General features: G+C 56.2%; 1 protein-coding gene across 1 annotated transcript; it reads left to right on the plus strand.

Annotated features, from left to right (window-relative positions):
* The first annotated feature begins 902 nt into the window (after positions 1 to 902).
* On the plus strand, positions 903 to 12,968 carry DHX34 (DExH-box helicase 34). Its single transcript, XM_056325996.1, is given in 20 exon segments — positions 903 to 1,363; positions 1,365 to 1,490; positions 1,492 to 1,590; positions 4,802 to 4,993; positions 4,995 to 5,046; positions 5,049 to 5,113; positions 6,383 to 6,652; positions 7,630 to 7,732; positions 7,812 to 8,029; positions 8,169 to 8,343; positions 8,459 to 8,652; positions 8,821 to 8,922; positions 9,068 to 9,301; positions 9,376 to 9,543; positions 9,632 to 9,734; positions 9,867 to 9,973; positions 10,060 to 10,317; positions 10,439 to 10,615; positions 10,709 to 10,832; positions 11,091 to 12,968. Coding segments are annotated over 20 exon segments (3,333 nt in total). The 5' UTR covers positions 903 to 931; the 3' UTR covers positions 11,225 to 12,968.
* The last annotated feature ends 3,614 nt before the right edge of the window (positions 12,969 to 16,582 follow it).

Below are 16,582 nucleotides of genomic sequence, written 5' to 3' on the forward strand. Positions count from 1 at the left end.
GGTTTTATTTTTTTTTTGTTTCTTTTTGGTTTGGTTTGCACGGGGGTCCCAGGGTGCTGTTTTGGGGTGCACGGGGGTCCCAGAGGGCTGTTTTGGGGTGCACGGGGGTCCCAGGGTGCTGGGCTGGGGTGCACGGGGGTCCAGAGGGCTGTTTTGGGGTGCACGGGGGTCCCAGGTTGCTGTTTTGGGGTGCACGGGGGTCTCAGGGTGCTGGTTTGGTTTGCACGGGGGTCCCAGGGTGCTGGTTTGGTTTGCACGGGGGTCCCAGAGGGCTGTTTTGGGGTGCACGGGGGTCCCAGGGTGCTGGTTTGGTTTGCACGGGGGTCCCAGGGTGCTGTTTTGGGGTGCACGGGGGTCCCAGAGGGCTGTTTTGGGGTGCACGGGGGTCCCAGGTTGCTGTTTTGGGGTGCACGGGGGTCTCAGGGTGCTGGTTTGGTTTGCACGGGGGTCCCAGAGGGCTGTTTTGGGGTGCACGGGGGTCCCAGGGTGCTGTTTTGGGGTGCACGGGGGTCCCAGGGTGCTGGTTTGGGGTGCACGGGGGCCCCAGGGGCTGGGTTGGGATGTTTGGGGGTCCCAGGGGGCTGGGCTGGGATGTTTGGGGGTCCCAGGGGGCTGGGTTGGGGTGCGGTGCACGGGGGTCCCAGAGGGCTGGGTTGGAATGTTTGGGGGTCCCAGGGGGCTGGGTTGGGATGTTTGGGGGTCCCGGGGGGCTGGGTTGGGATGTCTGGGGGTCCCGGGGGCTGGTTTGGGGTATACGGGGGGTCCCAGGGTGCTGGGTTGGGGTCTGGGGGTCCTGGGACAGTGCAGCCCCAGCCAGGGCCAAGGGGAGGGTCACATCCTGCTTCCCCCAACAGCCCCAGCCCCCCCCCCCAGGAGGTGCCGAGGCCGAGCGCAGCCCCCCGGCTCCCCCCACGGCCGCCCCACCGCAGCGATGCCGCTGGAAAAGGCCAGATCCCGGCGGGAGGAGCGGGATCCTTCCCCTTCCCGGTGGGATTGGGACTGTCCCGCCGCGCGGCGCCGCCTGGAAGAGCTCTACTTCCGCCAGCAGGATTGTACCCCAACCGGTCCGGATGAAATTCCCAATTTCTGGGCATTTTTCCAACGATTCCGACGTTTCCAGAACCGGAAAAACACCCGGGAACCACCCCCCATCCCCCACCCCAACCCCCTCGACCTCCCCCCCCGCTACGACCCCCGGTACCGCATCAACCTATCGGTGCTGAGCACCCCAACGGAGGGATCTGAGTTCCGAGGGATCCCCCGGGAATCCCTAACGGAATTCCGCGCCGCTTTCCTCCACTACTTGGATTTCAGCCAAAAACAAACTTTCGCCAAGTTGACCAAACTCCACCGGGAACGCGCGGGCCCTTCCCATCTCCCAATTCCGGGATCGCATCCTGCAAGCGGTGGCTCAGCACCAAGTGGTGCTGATCGCCGGCGACACCGGCTGCGGGAAATCCACGCAGGTGCCGCAGTTCCTGGCGGCGGCCCGGTTACAGCCCCGTGGCTTGTAGCCAACCCCGCCGCGTCGCCTGCGTCTCCCTCGCCAAACGCGTGGCCTTCGAGAGCCTGCACCAGTACGGCGACCAGGTCAGAAACCAGTTTGCCCAGTTGCTTAAAAGGGTGAGGTGGGGGTGGGGTGGGGAACTGGGAGCCGTTGGGGGGGTGCTGGTATCTTTCCTCGCCGCGTGACGGGGTGAGTAAAGGGGTTGTAGGGAATGGGGGGGGTCTGGGGGTATCCCTGGGGGTGGGGGGGGCACCCATAGCTCTTGGGGGGGGGGGGGGGCACCCTTGGGAGTAGGTGGGCAGCCCTCGGGGGATGTTGGGGGGTGGGGGTGGGGGTCAGGGGACACCCCTGGGGGTGGGTGGGCACCCCATGGGTATTGGGGAGGGGGCACCTATGGGTATTGGGAGGGGGCACCCCTGGGGGGTTCAGGGGACACCCCTGGGGGTGGGTGGGCACCCCGGGGGGATGTCGAGGGGGCACCCATGGGTGTTGGGGAGGGGGCACCCCTGGGGGGTTCAGGGGACACCCCTGGGGGTGGGTGGGCACCCCGGGGGGATGTCGAGGGGGCACCCATGGGTGTTGGGGAGGGGGCACCCATGGCGGGGTTGGGGACACCCCTGGGGGTGGGTGGGCAGCCCTAGGGGGATGTCAGGGGGGCACCCATGGTTCTGGGGGGCCCCGGGGGTCTTGGGGTGCACCCCTGGGGACTGGGGGGCCTGGAAGGGTCAGAGGGGCCCTGGGGGGGGGTCCTGGGGGGGTGTGTGTGTTTGGCAGGAACCCCTGGGGGGGTTGGGGGGCCTGGAGGGGTCAGGGGGGTCCTGGGGGGGGTGGGGTTGGGCAGGAACCTCTGGGGGGGATTGGGGGGCCTGGAGGGGTCAGGGGGGTCGTGGGGGGGGGTCTGTGAGGGGGGGTTGGCACCTCCAGAGGTGGGGGCCCTGGGGAGGTTTGGGGGTCCCTGGGGGGGTTGTGGGGAAGAATCGGTGCCCCAGGGGGGGTCCTGGGGGGGTTGGTACCTCCCATAGGTGGGGGTCTTCGGGGGGTTTGGGGGGGATTCCAGGTGGGGTTGGTGCCCCAGTGGGTCCCCTGGGGGGGGGGGGGGGGCACCCATGGGGGGTTCAGACTTGGTACCCAGAAACCTTTCTTCACTGCGGGGGGGGTGGGGTGTCAAATGCCCTCCGGCGTGTTTTTAGGGAGGGGGGTGATGTCCTGTCGGCGTCTTTAAGGCGAAAACATCCTTAATGATATGGTTTGATATGGTTTGATATGGTTTAATATGGCTTAATGTGGTTTAATACAGTCTAGTCTAATACGGTTTAATACGGTTTAATACGGGCTAGTTTAATATGCTTTGATACGGTTTAGTACAGTTTAGTATGGTTTAGCGTGATCTACTTTAACATGGTTTAATTTGATTTGATCTGGTTTGATGTGGTCTAGTCTAATAATAGTTTGATATGGCTTGATAGAACGTGGCTTAATATGGTTTAATATGGTTTAATACAGTCTAGTCTGGTTTGATGTAGCCCGGTTTGGCACGGTTTGATATAGCCCGGTTTGGCACGGTTTGATACAGCCCGGTTTGGTACGGACCGGTTTGGTACGGACCGGTTTGATACAGCCCGGTTTGGCACGGACCGGTTTGATACAGCCCGGTTTGGCACGGTTTGATACAGCCCGGTTTGGCACGGACCAGTTTGATACAGCCCGGTTTGGCACGGACCGGTTTGGCACGGACCGGTTTGGCACGGACGGTTTGGCACGGACCGGTTTGATACGGACCGGTTTGATACAGCCCGGTTTGGTACTGACCGTTTGATACAGCCCGGTTTGATACAGCCCGGTTTGGCACGGACCGGTTTGATACAGCCCGGTTTGGTATGGACCGGTTTGATACAGCCCGGTTTGGCACGGACCGGTTTGGTACGGTTTGATATAGACTGGGTTGAATGGGTTTTAATATGGTTTAATATATTCTAGTCTAATATGGTTTGATAGGGTTTAATACAGCCTGGCCTGGTTTGGCCTAGCCTGGTTTAGCCTGGCCTGGTTTAGCCTGGTTTAGCCTGGTTTAGCCTGGCCTGGCCTGGCCTAGCCTCGTTTAGCCTGGCCTGGCCTGGTTTAGCCTGGCCTGGCCTGGTTTGGCCTGGTTTAGCCTGGCCTGGCCTGGTTTGGCCTGGTTTGGCCTGGCCTGGCCTGGCCTGGTTTGGCCTGGTTTGGCCTGGCCTGGCCTGGTTTGGCCTGGCCTGGCCTGGTTTGGCCTGGCCTGGCCTGGCCTGGCCTGGCCTGGTTTGGCCTGGCCTGGCCTGGCCTGGCCTGGTTTGGCCTGGCCTGGCCTGGCTTGGCCTGTTTGGCCTGGCCTGCCTGGCTTGGCCTGGTTTGGCCTGGCCTGGTTTGGCCTGGTTTGGCCTGGCCTGGTTTGGCCTGGTTTGGCCTGGCCTGGCCTGGTTTACCCGGCCTGGCCTGGTTTACCCTGGCCTGGCCTGGTTTGGCCTGGCCTGGCCTGGCCTGGCCTGGCCTGGTTTGGCCTGGCCTGGCCTGGCCTGGTTTGGCCTGGCCTGGCCTGGCCTGGTTTGGCCTGGCCTGGCCTGGCCTGGTTTGGCCTGGCCTGGCCTGGCCTGGCCTGGCCTGGCCTGGCCTGGTTTGGCCTGGCCTGGTTTGGCCTGGCCTGGTTTGGCCTGGCCTGGCCTGGCCTGGTTTGGCCTGGTTTGGCCTGGTTTGGCCTGGTTTATTCTGGCCTCGTTTAGCCTGGCCTGGTTTGATATGGTTCAATATAGTCTAGTCTAGCTTGGTTTAGCCCAGCTTAGCCTGGTTTAGCCTGGTTTGATATGGTTTAATACAGTCTAGTCCAGCCTGGTTTAGCCCAGTCTAGCCTGGTTTAGCCGTGTCTGGTTTAATCTGGTTTATATCTGGTTTAATCCAGTTTTGTCTAGCCTGGTTTAGTACAGTTCAGTATAGCTGGGTTTGATACAGCCTGGTTTAACGTGGTTCAGTCTAATATGGTTCAACATTGTTTAGCCCGATTCGCCCCGATTTGCCCCGATTCGCCCCGATTTGCCCCGATTCGCCCCGATTTGCCCCGATTCGCCCCGATTCGCCCCGATTCGCCCCGAGTCGCCCCGAGTCGCCCCGATACGCCCCGATACAGCTCGATATGCCCCGATACAGCCCGATAGAGCCCGATACACTTTGAATTTTGGGTAGGGGTCAGGCAATCGGCCCAGGGGATGGATTTGGTCCTTCCCGCCCGGCATTTTTTCCCCATTTTTTTTTTTGCTGTCCCCCTCCCCGCCGCAGGTGGGCTACCAGATCCGCTTCGAGAGCAGCCGCTCGCCCGCCACCAGCATCCTTTTCCTGACGGAGGGGCTGCTGCTGCGGCAGGCGCAGCGGGAGCCCAGGCTGCCCGCCTACCGCGTCGTCATCGCCGACGAGGTCCACGAGCGGCACCTGCACGGCGATTTCCTGCTGGGCGTCCTGCGGCGCCTGCTGCCCCGCGCGGCCCGACCTCAAGCTGGTGCTTATGTCGGCCACCATCAACATCCGCCTTTTTCGGGATATTTCGGGGGTGCCCCCGTGCTGCAGGTGCCGGGAAGGATTTTTCCCATTTCGGTAAGATTTTCGGGATGGAAGAATCATTTTTCACATCTCGGTAATATTTGAGGGACGAATCGGGTTTTTTTTCCCATCTTGGGAAGATTTTTGGGATGAATCGTTTTTCCCATCTCGGTAAGATTTAGGGACGTATCATTTTTCCCATCTGGGCAGGACTTTCAGGATAAATCATCGTTTTTCCCATCTCAGAAGATTTTCGGGACGAATCATTTTTCCCATCTTGGTAAGATTTTCGGGACGAATCATTTTTCCCATCTCGGAAGATTTTCGGGACGAATCATTTTTCCCATCTCGGAAGATTTTTGGGACGAATCGTTTTTTCCATCTCGGAAGATTTTCGGGACGAATCGTTTTTTCCATCTCGGGAAGATTTCAGGGATGGATGAATCGTTTTTCCCGTCTCAGTAAGATTTTTGGGATGAATCGTTTTTCCTGTCTTGGTAAGATTTTCGGGATGGATGAATCATTTTTCCCATCTCTGTAAGATTTTTGGGACAAATCGTTTTTCCCATCTGGGGAAGATTTTTGGGATGGGATGAATCATTTTTCCCATTTCGGGAAGATTTTCGGGAGGGAGGAATCATCGTTTTTCCCATCTCGGGAAGATTTTCGGGAGGGAGGAATCATCGTTTTTCCCATCTCGGTAAGATTTTCGGGATGGATGAATCGTTTTTTCCCATTTCGGGAAGATTTTCGGGAGGGAGGAATCATCGTTTTTCCCATCTCGGGAAGATTTTCGGGAGGGAGGAATCATCGTTTTTCCCATCTCGGAAGATTTTTGGATGGATGAATCGTTTTTCCCATTTCGGTAAGATTTTCGGGATGGAGGAATCATCGTTTTTCCCATTTCGGTAAGATTTTTGGGATGGAGGAATCATCGTTTTTCCCATTTCGGTATATTTTCGGGAGGGAGGAATCATCGTTTTTCCCATTTCGGGAAGATTTTCGGGAGGGAGGAATCATCGTTTTTCCCATCTCGGTAAGATTTTCGGGATGGATGAATCGTTTTTCCCATTTCGGTAAGATTTTCGGGATGGATGAATCGTTTTTCCCATTTCGGGAAGATTTTCGGGAGGGAGGAATCATCGTTTTTCCCATCTCAGGAAGATTTTCGGGAGGGAGGAATCGTTTTTTTTTCCCGTCTCGGTAAGATTTTCGGGACGAATTGTTTTTCCCTTCTTGCTGAGATTTTAGGGATGAATCTTGGCGCGGGGCGAACGTGAATCTCTCCCTGGAGCCAACGTGACCTCCCTGTCTCTCCTCCAGGTGATCTACCAACCGATCCCTAAGGAAGAAGGATCCACGGTGGGGAAATCGGGGAAAGCGGAGCGCCTGGATCCCCTCCCCTACCTGCGGGTGCTACAAGCCATCGACCACAAGTACCCGCCGGAGGAACGCGGGGACCTGCTGGTCTTCCTCAGCGGGGTGGCCGAAATCGGCGCGGTGCTGGAGGCGGCGCAGCCGTACGCTGCCCGGACGCAGCGTTGGATCATCCTCCCCTTGCACAGCACCCTCTCCGTGGCGGAGCAGGATAAGGTGGGCTCAACCTTGGGAATTGGGGGTGGGATTCTGGCACGGAGGGAAGAATCCCGGAGCCGTGACACGGCGCTGGGTGGTTTTGGGGTGCAGTTTCCCGTCTGCAGAGGTTGGATCCGCGCTGGAGCCGGCCCTGTTGACCCAGGACTGTTATTTCATTATTTCTTCTTACCCAGGATTGTTATTTTTTTGTTATTTTTTCGTCTTCATGACCCAGGACCCTTATTTCGTTATTTCTTCCTACCCAGGATCGTTATTTTTTTGTTATTTTTTTGTCTTCATGACCCAGGACCCTTATTTCGTTATTTCTTCCTACCCAGGATTGTTATTTTTTTGTTATTTTTTCGTCTTCATGACCCAGGACCCTTATTTCGTTATTTCTTCCTACCCAGGATCGTTATTTTTTTGTTATTTTTTCGTCTTCATGACCCAGGACCGTTATTTCATTATTTCTTCTTACCCAGGACCGTTATTTTTTTGTTATTTTTTCGTCTTCGGGTCTTCATGACCCAGGACCGTTATTTCGTTATTTCTTCTTACCCAGGACCGTTATTTTTTTGTTATTTTTTCGTCTTCGGGTCTTCGTGACCCAGGACCGTTATTTCATTATTCTTACTCAGGATCGTTATTTTTTGGTTATATTTTGTCTTCGGGTCTTCCTGACTCAGGAAGTTATTTCATTATTTCTTCTTACCCAGGACCGTTATTTTTTGGTTATTTTTTGTTATTTTTTCATTTCAGGTCTTCGTGACCCAGGACCGTTATTTTATTACTTCTCCTCACCCAGAATCGTTACTTTTTTTGTTATTTTTTCATCTTCATGACCCAGGACTGTTATTTCGTTATTTCTTCTTACCCAGGACCATTGTTTTTTTGTTATTTTTTGTTATTTTTTCATTTCAGGTCTTTGTGACCCAGGACCGTTATTTCTTCTTACCCAGGATCGTTATTTTTTTTAATTATTTTTTCATCTTCAGGTCTTCGACGTGGCCCCTCCCGGTGTCCGTAAGTGCATCCTCGCCACCAACATTGCGGAGACCTCGGTGACCATCGACGGTGTCCGCTTCGTTCTGGATTCGGGTAAAAATTCCCCCTCCGGCTGCTCCCTCTCCTCCTGCCCTGTCTCCAGCTTCTCCATCCCTCCTCCTCCTCCTTCCAGGGAAGGTGAAGGAGATGAGTTACGACCCTCAGGGCAAACTCCAGCGCTTGCAGGAATTCTGGATCAGCCGGGCAAGCGCCGAGCAGCGGAAGGGTCGTGCCGGCAGAACCGGTCCCGGCGTCTGCTACCGGCTCTACGCTGAGTCCGACTACGATGCCTTTGCCCCCTACCCCGTGCCAGAGATCCAGCGGGTCGCCCTGGACGCTCTGGTGCTCCAGGTAAAATCGGGGATCCGTTTGCTGGCGGGGGGTGTGTGGAAATTTGGGGAGAGCTTGGAGGGGATGCATGGGGGGTTTCGTGAACCTCCGGGCTCTTCGGGTCGTCCCCGGGCTCGTTCTCCGCGCGTTTCTCTTTCAGTTGAAGAGCATGGGGCTGGGTGACCCCCGGACCTTCCCTTTCCTGGAGCCCCCTCCCCCCTCCAGCCTGGAGCTGGCCGTGCGCTACCTGAAGGACCAGGGAGCCCTGGATGAGGCTGAAGATCTGACGCCCATCGGGAACCTGCTGGCCCAGCTGCCGGTGGACGTGGTGGTGGGTGAGTAATCTGGGGGGGGGGGCGTCCCCTCGGAGCGGTGACGCTGTGAGGAGCCCTGGAGGGGTGGGGGGTCTCTCCCTTGGCCTTCACTGCCTGCCCTGCCCTCCCCACGTAGGCAAGATGCTGGTCCTGGGCGCGCTGTTTGACCTGGCCGAGCCCACCCTGACGGTGGCGGCGGCGCTGAGCGTGGCGTCCCCCTTCCTGCGGGCTGCTCACCCCAATCCTGACTGTGCCACGGCCCGGCGGCCCCTCGAGAGCCCCCACGGGGACCCCCTAACGCTGCTCAATATCTTCAACCAGTGGGTCCAGGTGGGATTCCTGCCTAAGGGGGGGGCGGCGAGTCGCGTTCGGGGTGGGGGGAGGTGGGCTTGAGGCTGCTGGGGGTGGGGGGGGCGCTGCTTTTGGGGGTGCAGGGGGGGTGGGAAGGACAGGGTGTCTCTGTTGGGGGGGGTGCTGAGCCGCGATGTCCCGGAGCAGGTGAAATCGGAGCGGGGTGGCAGCTCTCGGAAATGGTGCCGCCGCCGGGGTTTGGAGGAGCATCGGCTTTACGAAGCCGCCAACCTGCGGCGCCAGTTCCAGGTAGGGGCAGGATGCGACCTCGGATCCTCAGCTTCGGGCCGGAGAGGGAATTCCCAGTGCCGGGAAGAGCTGAAGCGGCTTGTGCTCCCCCAGCCTACCCATCTCCTGGCTGTGGGGGCTCAGCACCCTTCTCCTGCCGCCCCAGGAGCTTCTTCGAGACCACCAGCTTGTGGAGGAAACCTCCAGCCAGCCCAGCGACAGCTACAGCCGGCAGAGCCGACACCGGGAACGTCGGGAGCTGCACCGGCTCTGGCGTTCCCACGCGGAGACGGAGGGTCGGAAGCGCAAGGTGCTGCGGCTGCAGGATGGAGCAGGTGCCTCCTCTGGCGAGGAGGAGGAGGATGGTGGCACCCGTGGAAAGCACAGCGTCGATATCCAGGTGAGCCTCGCACAGCCGTCTCCTCTGCTGGGGAGGCAGGATCCGACCCTCTGGCGCTTTGCTCTCTTTTACAGGACGTCAAGTTCAAGCTCCGGCACGACGTGGCTGAGCTCCAGGCCGCATCCAGCTCGACCCTCTCCTGCTCGCAGCTCGCCCTGCTCAAGCTGGTGCTGTGCAGGGGGCTTTACCCCCAGCTGGCCGTGCCCGACGCGCTCAACAGCGGCCGCAAGGACTCCGATCAGGTCCGCCGCCGCCCCCAACTCGCCCTGGCGCCCACCTCGGGGGTCCCCTGCCGCCCTCCCCTCACCGCTCCTTTTGCTCTCGCCGCAGATTTTCCACACCAAAAGCAAGCAGGGTGTCGTGCTTCATCCCACCTGCGTCTTCGCCACCAGCCCGGAGCTGCTCCACGCCAAGGAGGGAGCGGGGACCAAAGGTGGGGTGACCCCTGGTTTTTTCTCCCTGGCTTTTTCCACGTCGGATGAAAGCGCTTCCAGCCCTTGGGGGGTTGGCAGATGTTGGGGGATGGGGTCTGGGGTCCAGCTGAGCCCCTTCCTCGCCCCCGTAGACCCCACGGAGGGGCTGAGCTGCCACCACCAGCTCCTCGCCTTCGTCTCGCTACTGGAGACCACCAAGCCCTACCTGGTGAACTGCGTCCGGGTGCCGGCCCTACATGTGAGCTCTTTGCTCTCCCCCTCCTCCTCCTCCTCTCCCAGCCCTCCCGGGAGCCTTCATCACCCCAAACCAGTTGTGTTTTCCAGACTCTCCTGCTCTTCTCCCGTTCCCTGGACACCAACGCGGACTGCACCCGGTTGGTAGCCGATGGCTGGCTGGAGCTCACCGTCCCCGACGCGGACACTGCCCTGCGCCTGCTCTCCACAGCCCTGCAGCTTCGCTCTTCCTGGGAAAAACTCCTCCACCAGCTGCTGGAAGGTCGGGAGGAGGAGTCGGGCCGCCGGCCGAGCTCCCGGGATGTATCCGCGCTCAGCCGGGGCTTGCGGGAGTTCCTGCGGATGGAGGTGGTGTGGCTGTGACCGTGGTCCGTGTGGCTTCCATCCTGCTCCGGTGCTTTGGATGCTGAGGAAGGATGAGGGGAGGTGGTGCAGCCCCCCACCCTGACGTCCCCGTGTCCCCTCGCAGGTGCCGCACCGCCTGCGCCAGCTCACAGGGCTGGAGAAACAGAACCTCTACATCGGTCCCCAAACCGTGGCCGCCGCCCCCCGCCTCCCGGGGCTCTTCCAGGGGATGGAGATGAAGCCTGACGAGGTGAAAGGTGGCCACAGGGTGACCGAATTTCTCACCTACAACTGCCTGGCCGTGAGTACGCCCACCGCCCCCCCCCACACCCCGCCTCCTGCCCCGTCTGCCCCTCCCCGGGGGGGGTCTGAGCATCCCCTTTGCATCCCACAGACGGACACGGACCTCTACAGCGACTGCCTGCGGAGCTTCTGGACCTGCCCGCACTGCGATCTCCACATGCCCTTCACCCCCTTGGAGCGTATGTGCCACGAAAGCGCTTGCCGACCCTCCGAGGGTGAGTTTTCCCCCCCCCCCCCCGCCCCCAACCCAGGGGGGCTGGGACAAGGGACAGTCCGGGAGAACCAGCCGGGATCTCCCTGGGAAGAGCCCGGGTGGGATCTCCGCTCTGTGGGCGACCGAGGAGAGGGGTGGCAGCGTTTACGCCGGCTTTTAGGAGGGGATACCACCAAGAGCCGCGTTTTGGCGGTGTGATACGGTCTGGCAGGGCTTCGGTTTCCCCCTGATCCCTGTTTTTCTTGGCGTTTTCCTGCAGCCCCCTCGGAAGAAGCTGCTGAAAGCTCATCCAAACCCTCCGCCCTCCAAAGACCCTACCACTGCGACGTTTGCCAGCAGGATTTCACCTTCACCCCCACGGAGATCCTGCGGCACAAGAAACAGCACCGGTGAGCGGAGCTTCGTGGGGGTTGCTCCCGGTGAACGGTGGTGCTGAGCACCGCGGTGCCAGGATGGACCCCATCCCCCAGGCGAAGCAGGGGACCCCCGTAACGGGGGAGGAGCCACCGCCTCCGTTGCCCTCGGTGAGTCTGGCTGGATCCCAGAAGGAATTTGGGGGCTTGGGGATATCCCGGTGGCTCGTCGCGGTGTTGGTCGTCCTCAAGTAGGGGCAACCTGGTTTTACTCTCCTGTCTTTTTTTTTAAAAAAAAATAAATAATATTTTGGAGAAAGTTGGCACCAGCCCGAGTGTGGGTGCAGCGGGGTCGGGGGGCTGGAGGACAAGGGGCATTTGGGGGGGGGGGGGGTCTCCTGCCTGCGATGCTGCCAGGCACGGCGTGGCCAGAGTGTGGCACTCCTCTACCAGCGTCCTCGCTGCCTCATCTCTGCTCCCTGTATCCCGTGGGAAAACAGGACTCAACCCCCCATCCCCCCCCCCCCCCCCATATTAATATCGCGTGACCTGAGCATCCCTTTGGAGGACGCTCGCTCCCAACCTGGCGAGAAGATAACGGAATAAAGGTGTTGCCTTAGGAATTCTGCTCCGGTGCTTTTTGGAGCTAAAAAACCTGGAAAAAGGCAAATCCAGAGCGGCTCGCAGCCCTGTGCCCCCCGCGGGGGCAAATGCCGCGATGGCAGGAGCTTCTCCGCTGTCTAAACCCATTTAAAATGCATTAATTAGCAGCTTCGTGCGCTGCGTTAAGCTCAAGCAGGGTTATTGGCGGGGCCTTTCCTAATTAAAAACCATTTGATGGTATTTTGAGTTCTGTGGCACGTCGCGTTTTAGTCGCCTGGCAAAGAAAATAATGAAAAAGCGGGGTTTGAAAATAAATAATGAAAAAGCGGGGTTTGAAAATAAATAATGAAAAAGCGGGGTTTGACCATCCTTTTGATGCTTTGGGGTAAGGAGCTGCTCCAAGGGCAAAGTTTCCCGGGATTTCAAATCTTTTCAGCCTCGTGATTTTCTGTAAGGAATTAACCGTCGCTGGCGGTGTCACAGCGTTTGCATGAATTAATTAAGCAGGTGATTTGCTGAGCGGATTATTTGGGGTGGGTGGGATGCTAATTCAGGTCTTGACCACCCGTCTTTTAGCTGGGTGCCATCCCACCCGGGTTTTTGGGATACAGGGAGAGCAGTCTCCCCCAAATTTAGCAGCGGGGAGCAGCGGGGGGGGGGGTGATGCTCCTGTTGCCATGGCAGCCAGGCGGGATGGGAGATGCTTCTGCCATGGCAACGGGCATCAGATGGGTTTGGCTTTGCTGTTTTCAGCTACAGGAGCCCCAGTTCTTTGCCCTCCCCAGTAGGTCGAGCGATGGAGGGTGATTTAAATCCCAGCTGATGTTTCTGGAAGCCAAATGTCTGCAACAGTCCGGCTCCACGTGCCTGAGATGCTCTGAAAATATATATATATATTTTTTTTTAACCCCCCCCGAAAGCTGGGCTTTGCTTTCCAGGATGCCAACGGCCGTTTGGTCCCCAGTTCCTGGGCCAGGGGGCTACTTCAGCTTCATTCTGGGCCACCTGACCCTACTAAATGCCACCCCCAACCCACCCGGACCCCCTCCTCCGGTTTCATTTAACCAAATTTAATATTCTCGCCTTTGTGAGAACCCAGCAGCAATAATCGTTGGGGATCGTAAAGCACAGACCTGCTCTGGCTGTTGACCACCCTCTTGGGGAAAAAAAAAACCCCAAACCCAAAAACAAACAAAAAAACCACCCACAATTTAATTTTTTCCTTTAATGTAAAGCCTTATTGCTTTTAAACCGAGCTTGGAGCAAGTTTGCATAACAGAAAATGAAATAAGGTCGTCACGGCCATAAAAATGGGATTAATTTACTTGGGGGCCAGCTAATAAATGCTACAAATTCATCTAACGTGAGAAAGAAGTTGGATTTTTAAAGGAATTTATCCATGTTTCCATCCCTGCGGTGGCCGTGGGCTGTTTGTGCCCTGGGGTTTGCTCCCAGGTGGTGTAAAACTGGAGGCTGGTGTAAGCGCAGGAGGGTCAGTCCTGGGGCTGATCCTCGTCAACGCCGTCGTTAACGACCTGGGTGACCTCATCAGGTGCTCCCAAGGAAAGCTTAATGCTTAAATAATTAAAAAAAACCCCCATAATTATAATTAAAAAAAGTATATAAAATAATAATAATTTTTTTTCCTTTACAAATGAGGGCTTCTTCCCAGCAACAGCGAGCAGAGAGTTGGGTGGTTTTTGTTTTTTGGGTTTTTTTTTGTTTTTTGTTTTTTTTTTTTTAATTTAATCTCAATTTGCACACACTGAGCAATTACCCAGCCGCCCTCTTCAACCCTAGCGAACGGCCTAATTTGTCCTTGGCAGTTATTAATATTATTATTATTTATTTTCCCAGAGGTTGAGGTAAAACGCGTGAGCCTCTAGATGAAACCGACGGCGCGTTGTTTGGGAATAATTAATGTTAATTGTTCCAGAGGTCAAGAGCTCTTCACCGCACGGTGATGCTCTCCGGTGCAGCTCCATCCCAGCAAACCTCCTCCTGCCTCGGCACGTTTTTTGATTCCTGAGGATCTGATTTATCGGGAAGAATCCCATTTTTTTCTCCAGCCTTGAAGTTCGTAGCCAGATTTATCAGCAGAAATCCATCTTTTCAAACCTTAACACTGATCTATTCGCCCCGCTGCCCTTTAGGTTGTGCACGCTGGGGAATCATATCCGTAATTAGGAAATAATTAACCACGGAGCCAGGGAGGAGTGGGAATGCTGACTCAGCATCCACTGGAGATCGGTGGTTGCACGGTAAGCCCAGCGTGGGATTTCTCCCCCTGGATCCAACGTGCAATCAACCTCAGGTGGAGTACTGAAAATGGAAAAAACCCTTTTCCAACTGAATTCCACCAGCTTTGTGCTGGAAAAAAGGATTTATTTTTTTTTATTTTTAATTTTTTTCCCCCTCTTTTTTCCCCAAAGAAACGGGATTTTAACTCACGTGCCCATGGAAGATGCTCTCAATAGGAAACCTATTGAGAACCTATCCTATGAATAGGAACCTATCGTTCTTATACGATACTTGAAATTTATAAGGTGTGAGATGCGATTATAAGGGGGGGACAGGAGGCAAATAAATGTCGCGTCCATCCTGGACTTCTTGATGCCACCACCGTGGCAAAGGGGTGGTCCCAACCCCTCCCCCAAACATTCCAGACCCAGGAATCTTGCTGTTCCCACCACCCAAATCCACCATTTGATTTCTGTATTCCAATAGAGTTTCTGACTTTTGGAGTTTTTTGGGTCGTTGTTGATTAAAATATATACGATACTAAAAAAAAAAAATTAAAAAATTATTGATTAACCCCTCTTCTTGAGGGGTCGTTTGGATTGGGGCTTTTGGATGTTGTGTGAGATCCACGCCGAGCGTCTTGCAGCCTGCAGAGAGCAGCCTTTCCCTCCTCGAACGCTCCCAGCTCTCCGCTTTTTATTAAAATACTGAAAATTGGCCAAAGCCCGAGCATCCTGCTCCCTCCCGTCTGCTGTCACCCACGACGGCGAGATGAAGATCCCTAAAGGCTCCCCAAAAGTCCCAAGTTGCCTCTCCAAGCAGGAGATGAGAATTTCCTTCTTTCTTCTTCGGATTCAAGTGTCACGTTGGGTGGGGTGGGAAGAAAAATCCAGGTTTTTAGGGGAAAGATGTTCATCTTCTCGTGTGAATGCAGAACTTGGGACTTTATGAAGCATCCTGAGACCTACAATAAAACGAGGTTTGGTTCCTGCTCGTGATCTGCACATCAAGACTTGCGTGAGTGAGCCAAAATTGGGTGAAACGCGGTGGTTTGAGGTATTTGTGCTACTTGCTCGCGAGCCGTTCCTGCTGCCGCTGCCTGGATAACTTTTCAGGATCATCTTCTGCTACTGGAGTCCTTCCTACCCCATCGACCCCACTGCGTCAACCACCAGCCACCTCCTCCCTGCCCGGCACCCTGCAGCCAACGCAGCATCGCGTGAGCAACCCCGATGATGGAAGAAGGCTCCGAGAAGCTGGATGAGGACAACGTGCTCACAAAGCTCGGAAAAGCAAATAGGAGGTGACCACAGCTACCTCCAAGGAGCTGAACTTACCCCAGCGCTAGGAGGACCACGAGTGACCTTCATCGTCATCAAATGGCTCTATCAGTTGAGTTGGCCAACTGGCCTTTCCTAAAATAAGCTGAAGAAAGAAAGAGCGCCCTGGTGTAACGTCACGGTGGAAGGTTACGTGTGGCTCTGCCCCACACAGAATATAAAAATTAATGAGTAAAATGAGCTTCAACCCAGGGCTGCCTCCCCGTTGACTTGGGACACCAACCTGGTGAGCATCCAGAAACGGGACTCGTGCTGCGATTCAGCCAGATATTGCAATTGCAATATTATACTTGTGATTATTTTTTTTTTTCCAGTCGGCTGCTGACTCGCTTTTCTAAACTGACTGCCCCCCCTGGTGATGTCAAATATTTTCAAATAAATAAATTTGGCTTAAAATATTAAACCCGCCTTGTGGGGAGTATCTAGAGGAACCCAGTTGAGGAGCTCTAGGCTTCGACAATGTGGTTGTTCGGCTCCGATCCCAGAAAATGAAGATCCTGGGCAGTTTGTGGTGGGGGTCCCCACGCTCCTGCCCATCCCTGCTCCAGGAACATCCCCCCCCCCGCCAATCCCATTTCCCCCCCGCCCCCCGCGGTCCCGGCAAGTCATGCTGCTGGGGCTGGCGGGTGGCGAGGCGATGCCGGCGTGTCAGGTGGTAATTTTATTCCCATTTTTTTTTCTGCGTGACACAGACTGTCTGCCTCCTTGACAGCTCAGCTGTCTCCGAAGCGCCTGTTTATGCAGCTGGAGAAGGAAGGAAGACGGGCAGGTGGGGGAGCAGTGGCTGCTGGAGCCAGAAAGAGCCATATTTTATATATATATATATATATAAAATCTGTGCCTCTGTCCACGCAGACACCTTGTTGCATCCTCCAAAGGTTTTCCACTGGCTCCTAGCATCACCTTTGCAAAGCAAAAAAAAAATATCTGCTTGATCCCCACCCCCTGGCAAAAAAAAAAAAAAAAAAAGGGTCTGGGTTTGCCAAAACACCTTGCCCCCAAACCCAGAAGTGCCACCTCCAAATTAATTGCTAATTACTCATTTGGTGGGTGGGCTGGACCTTTGGTTGATGGCCCTGCTCTGCGTACGGGGAGATGCAGGGATGGTGGGTAGAGGGAACAAAACCTTGACGGAGGACGTGGACATCCCGGAGGTCCCTGTCCCACCAGGGTGGGGATAATGTCATTTCTTGGGGGTGGCATCATCATCGAGC

Source organism: Falco biarmicus (assembly GCF_023638135.1).
Source record: "Falco biarmicus isolate bFalBia1 chromosome 22 unlocalized genomic scaffold, bFalBia1.pri SUPER_22_unloc_1, whole genome shotgun sequence".
In the NCBI taxonomy this organism is placed as follows: Eukaryota; Metazoa; Chordata; class Aves; order Falconiformes; family Falconidae; genus Falco; species Falco biarmicus.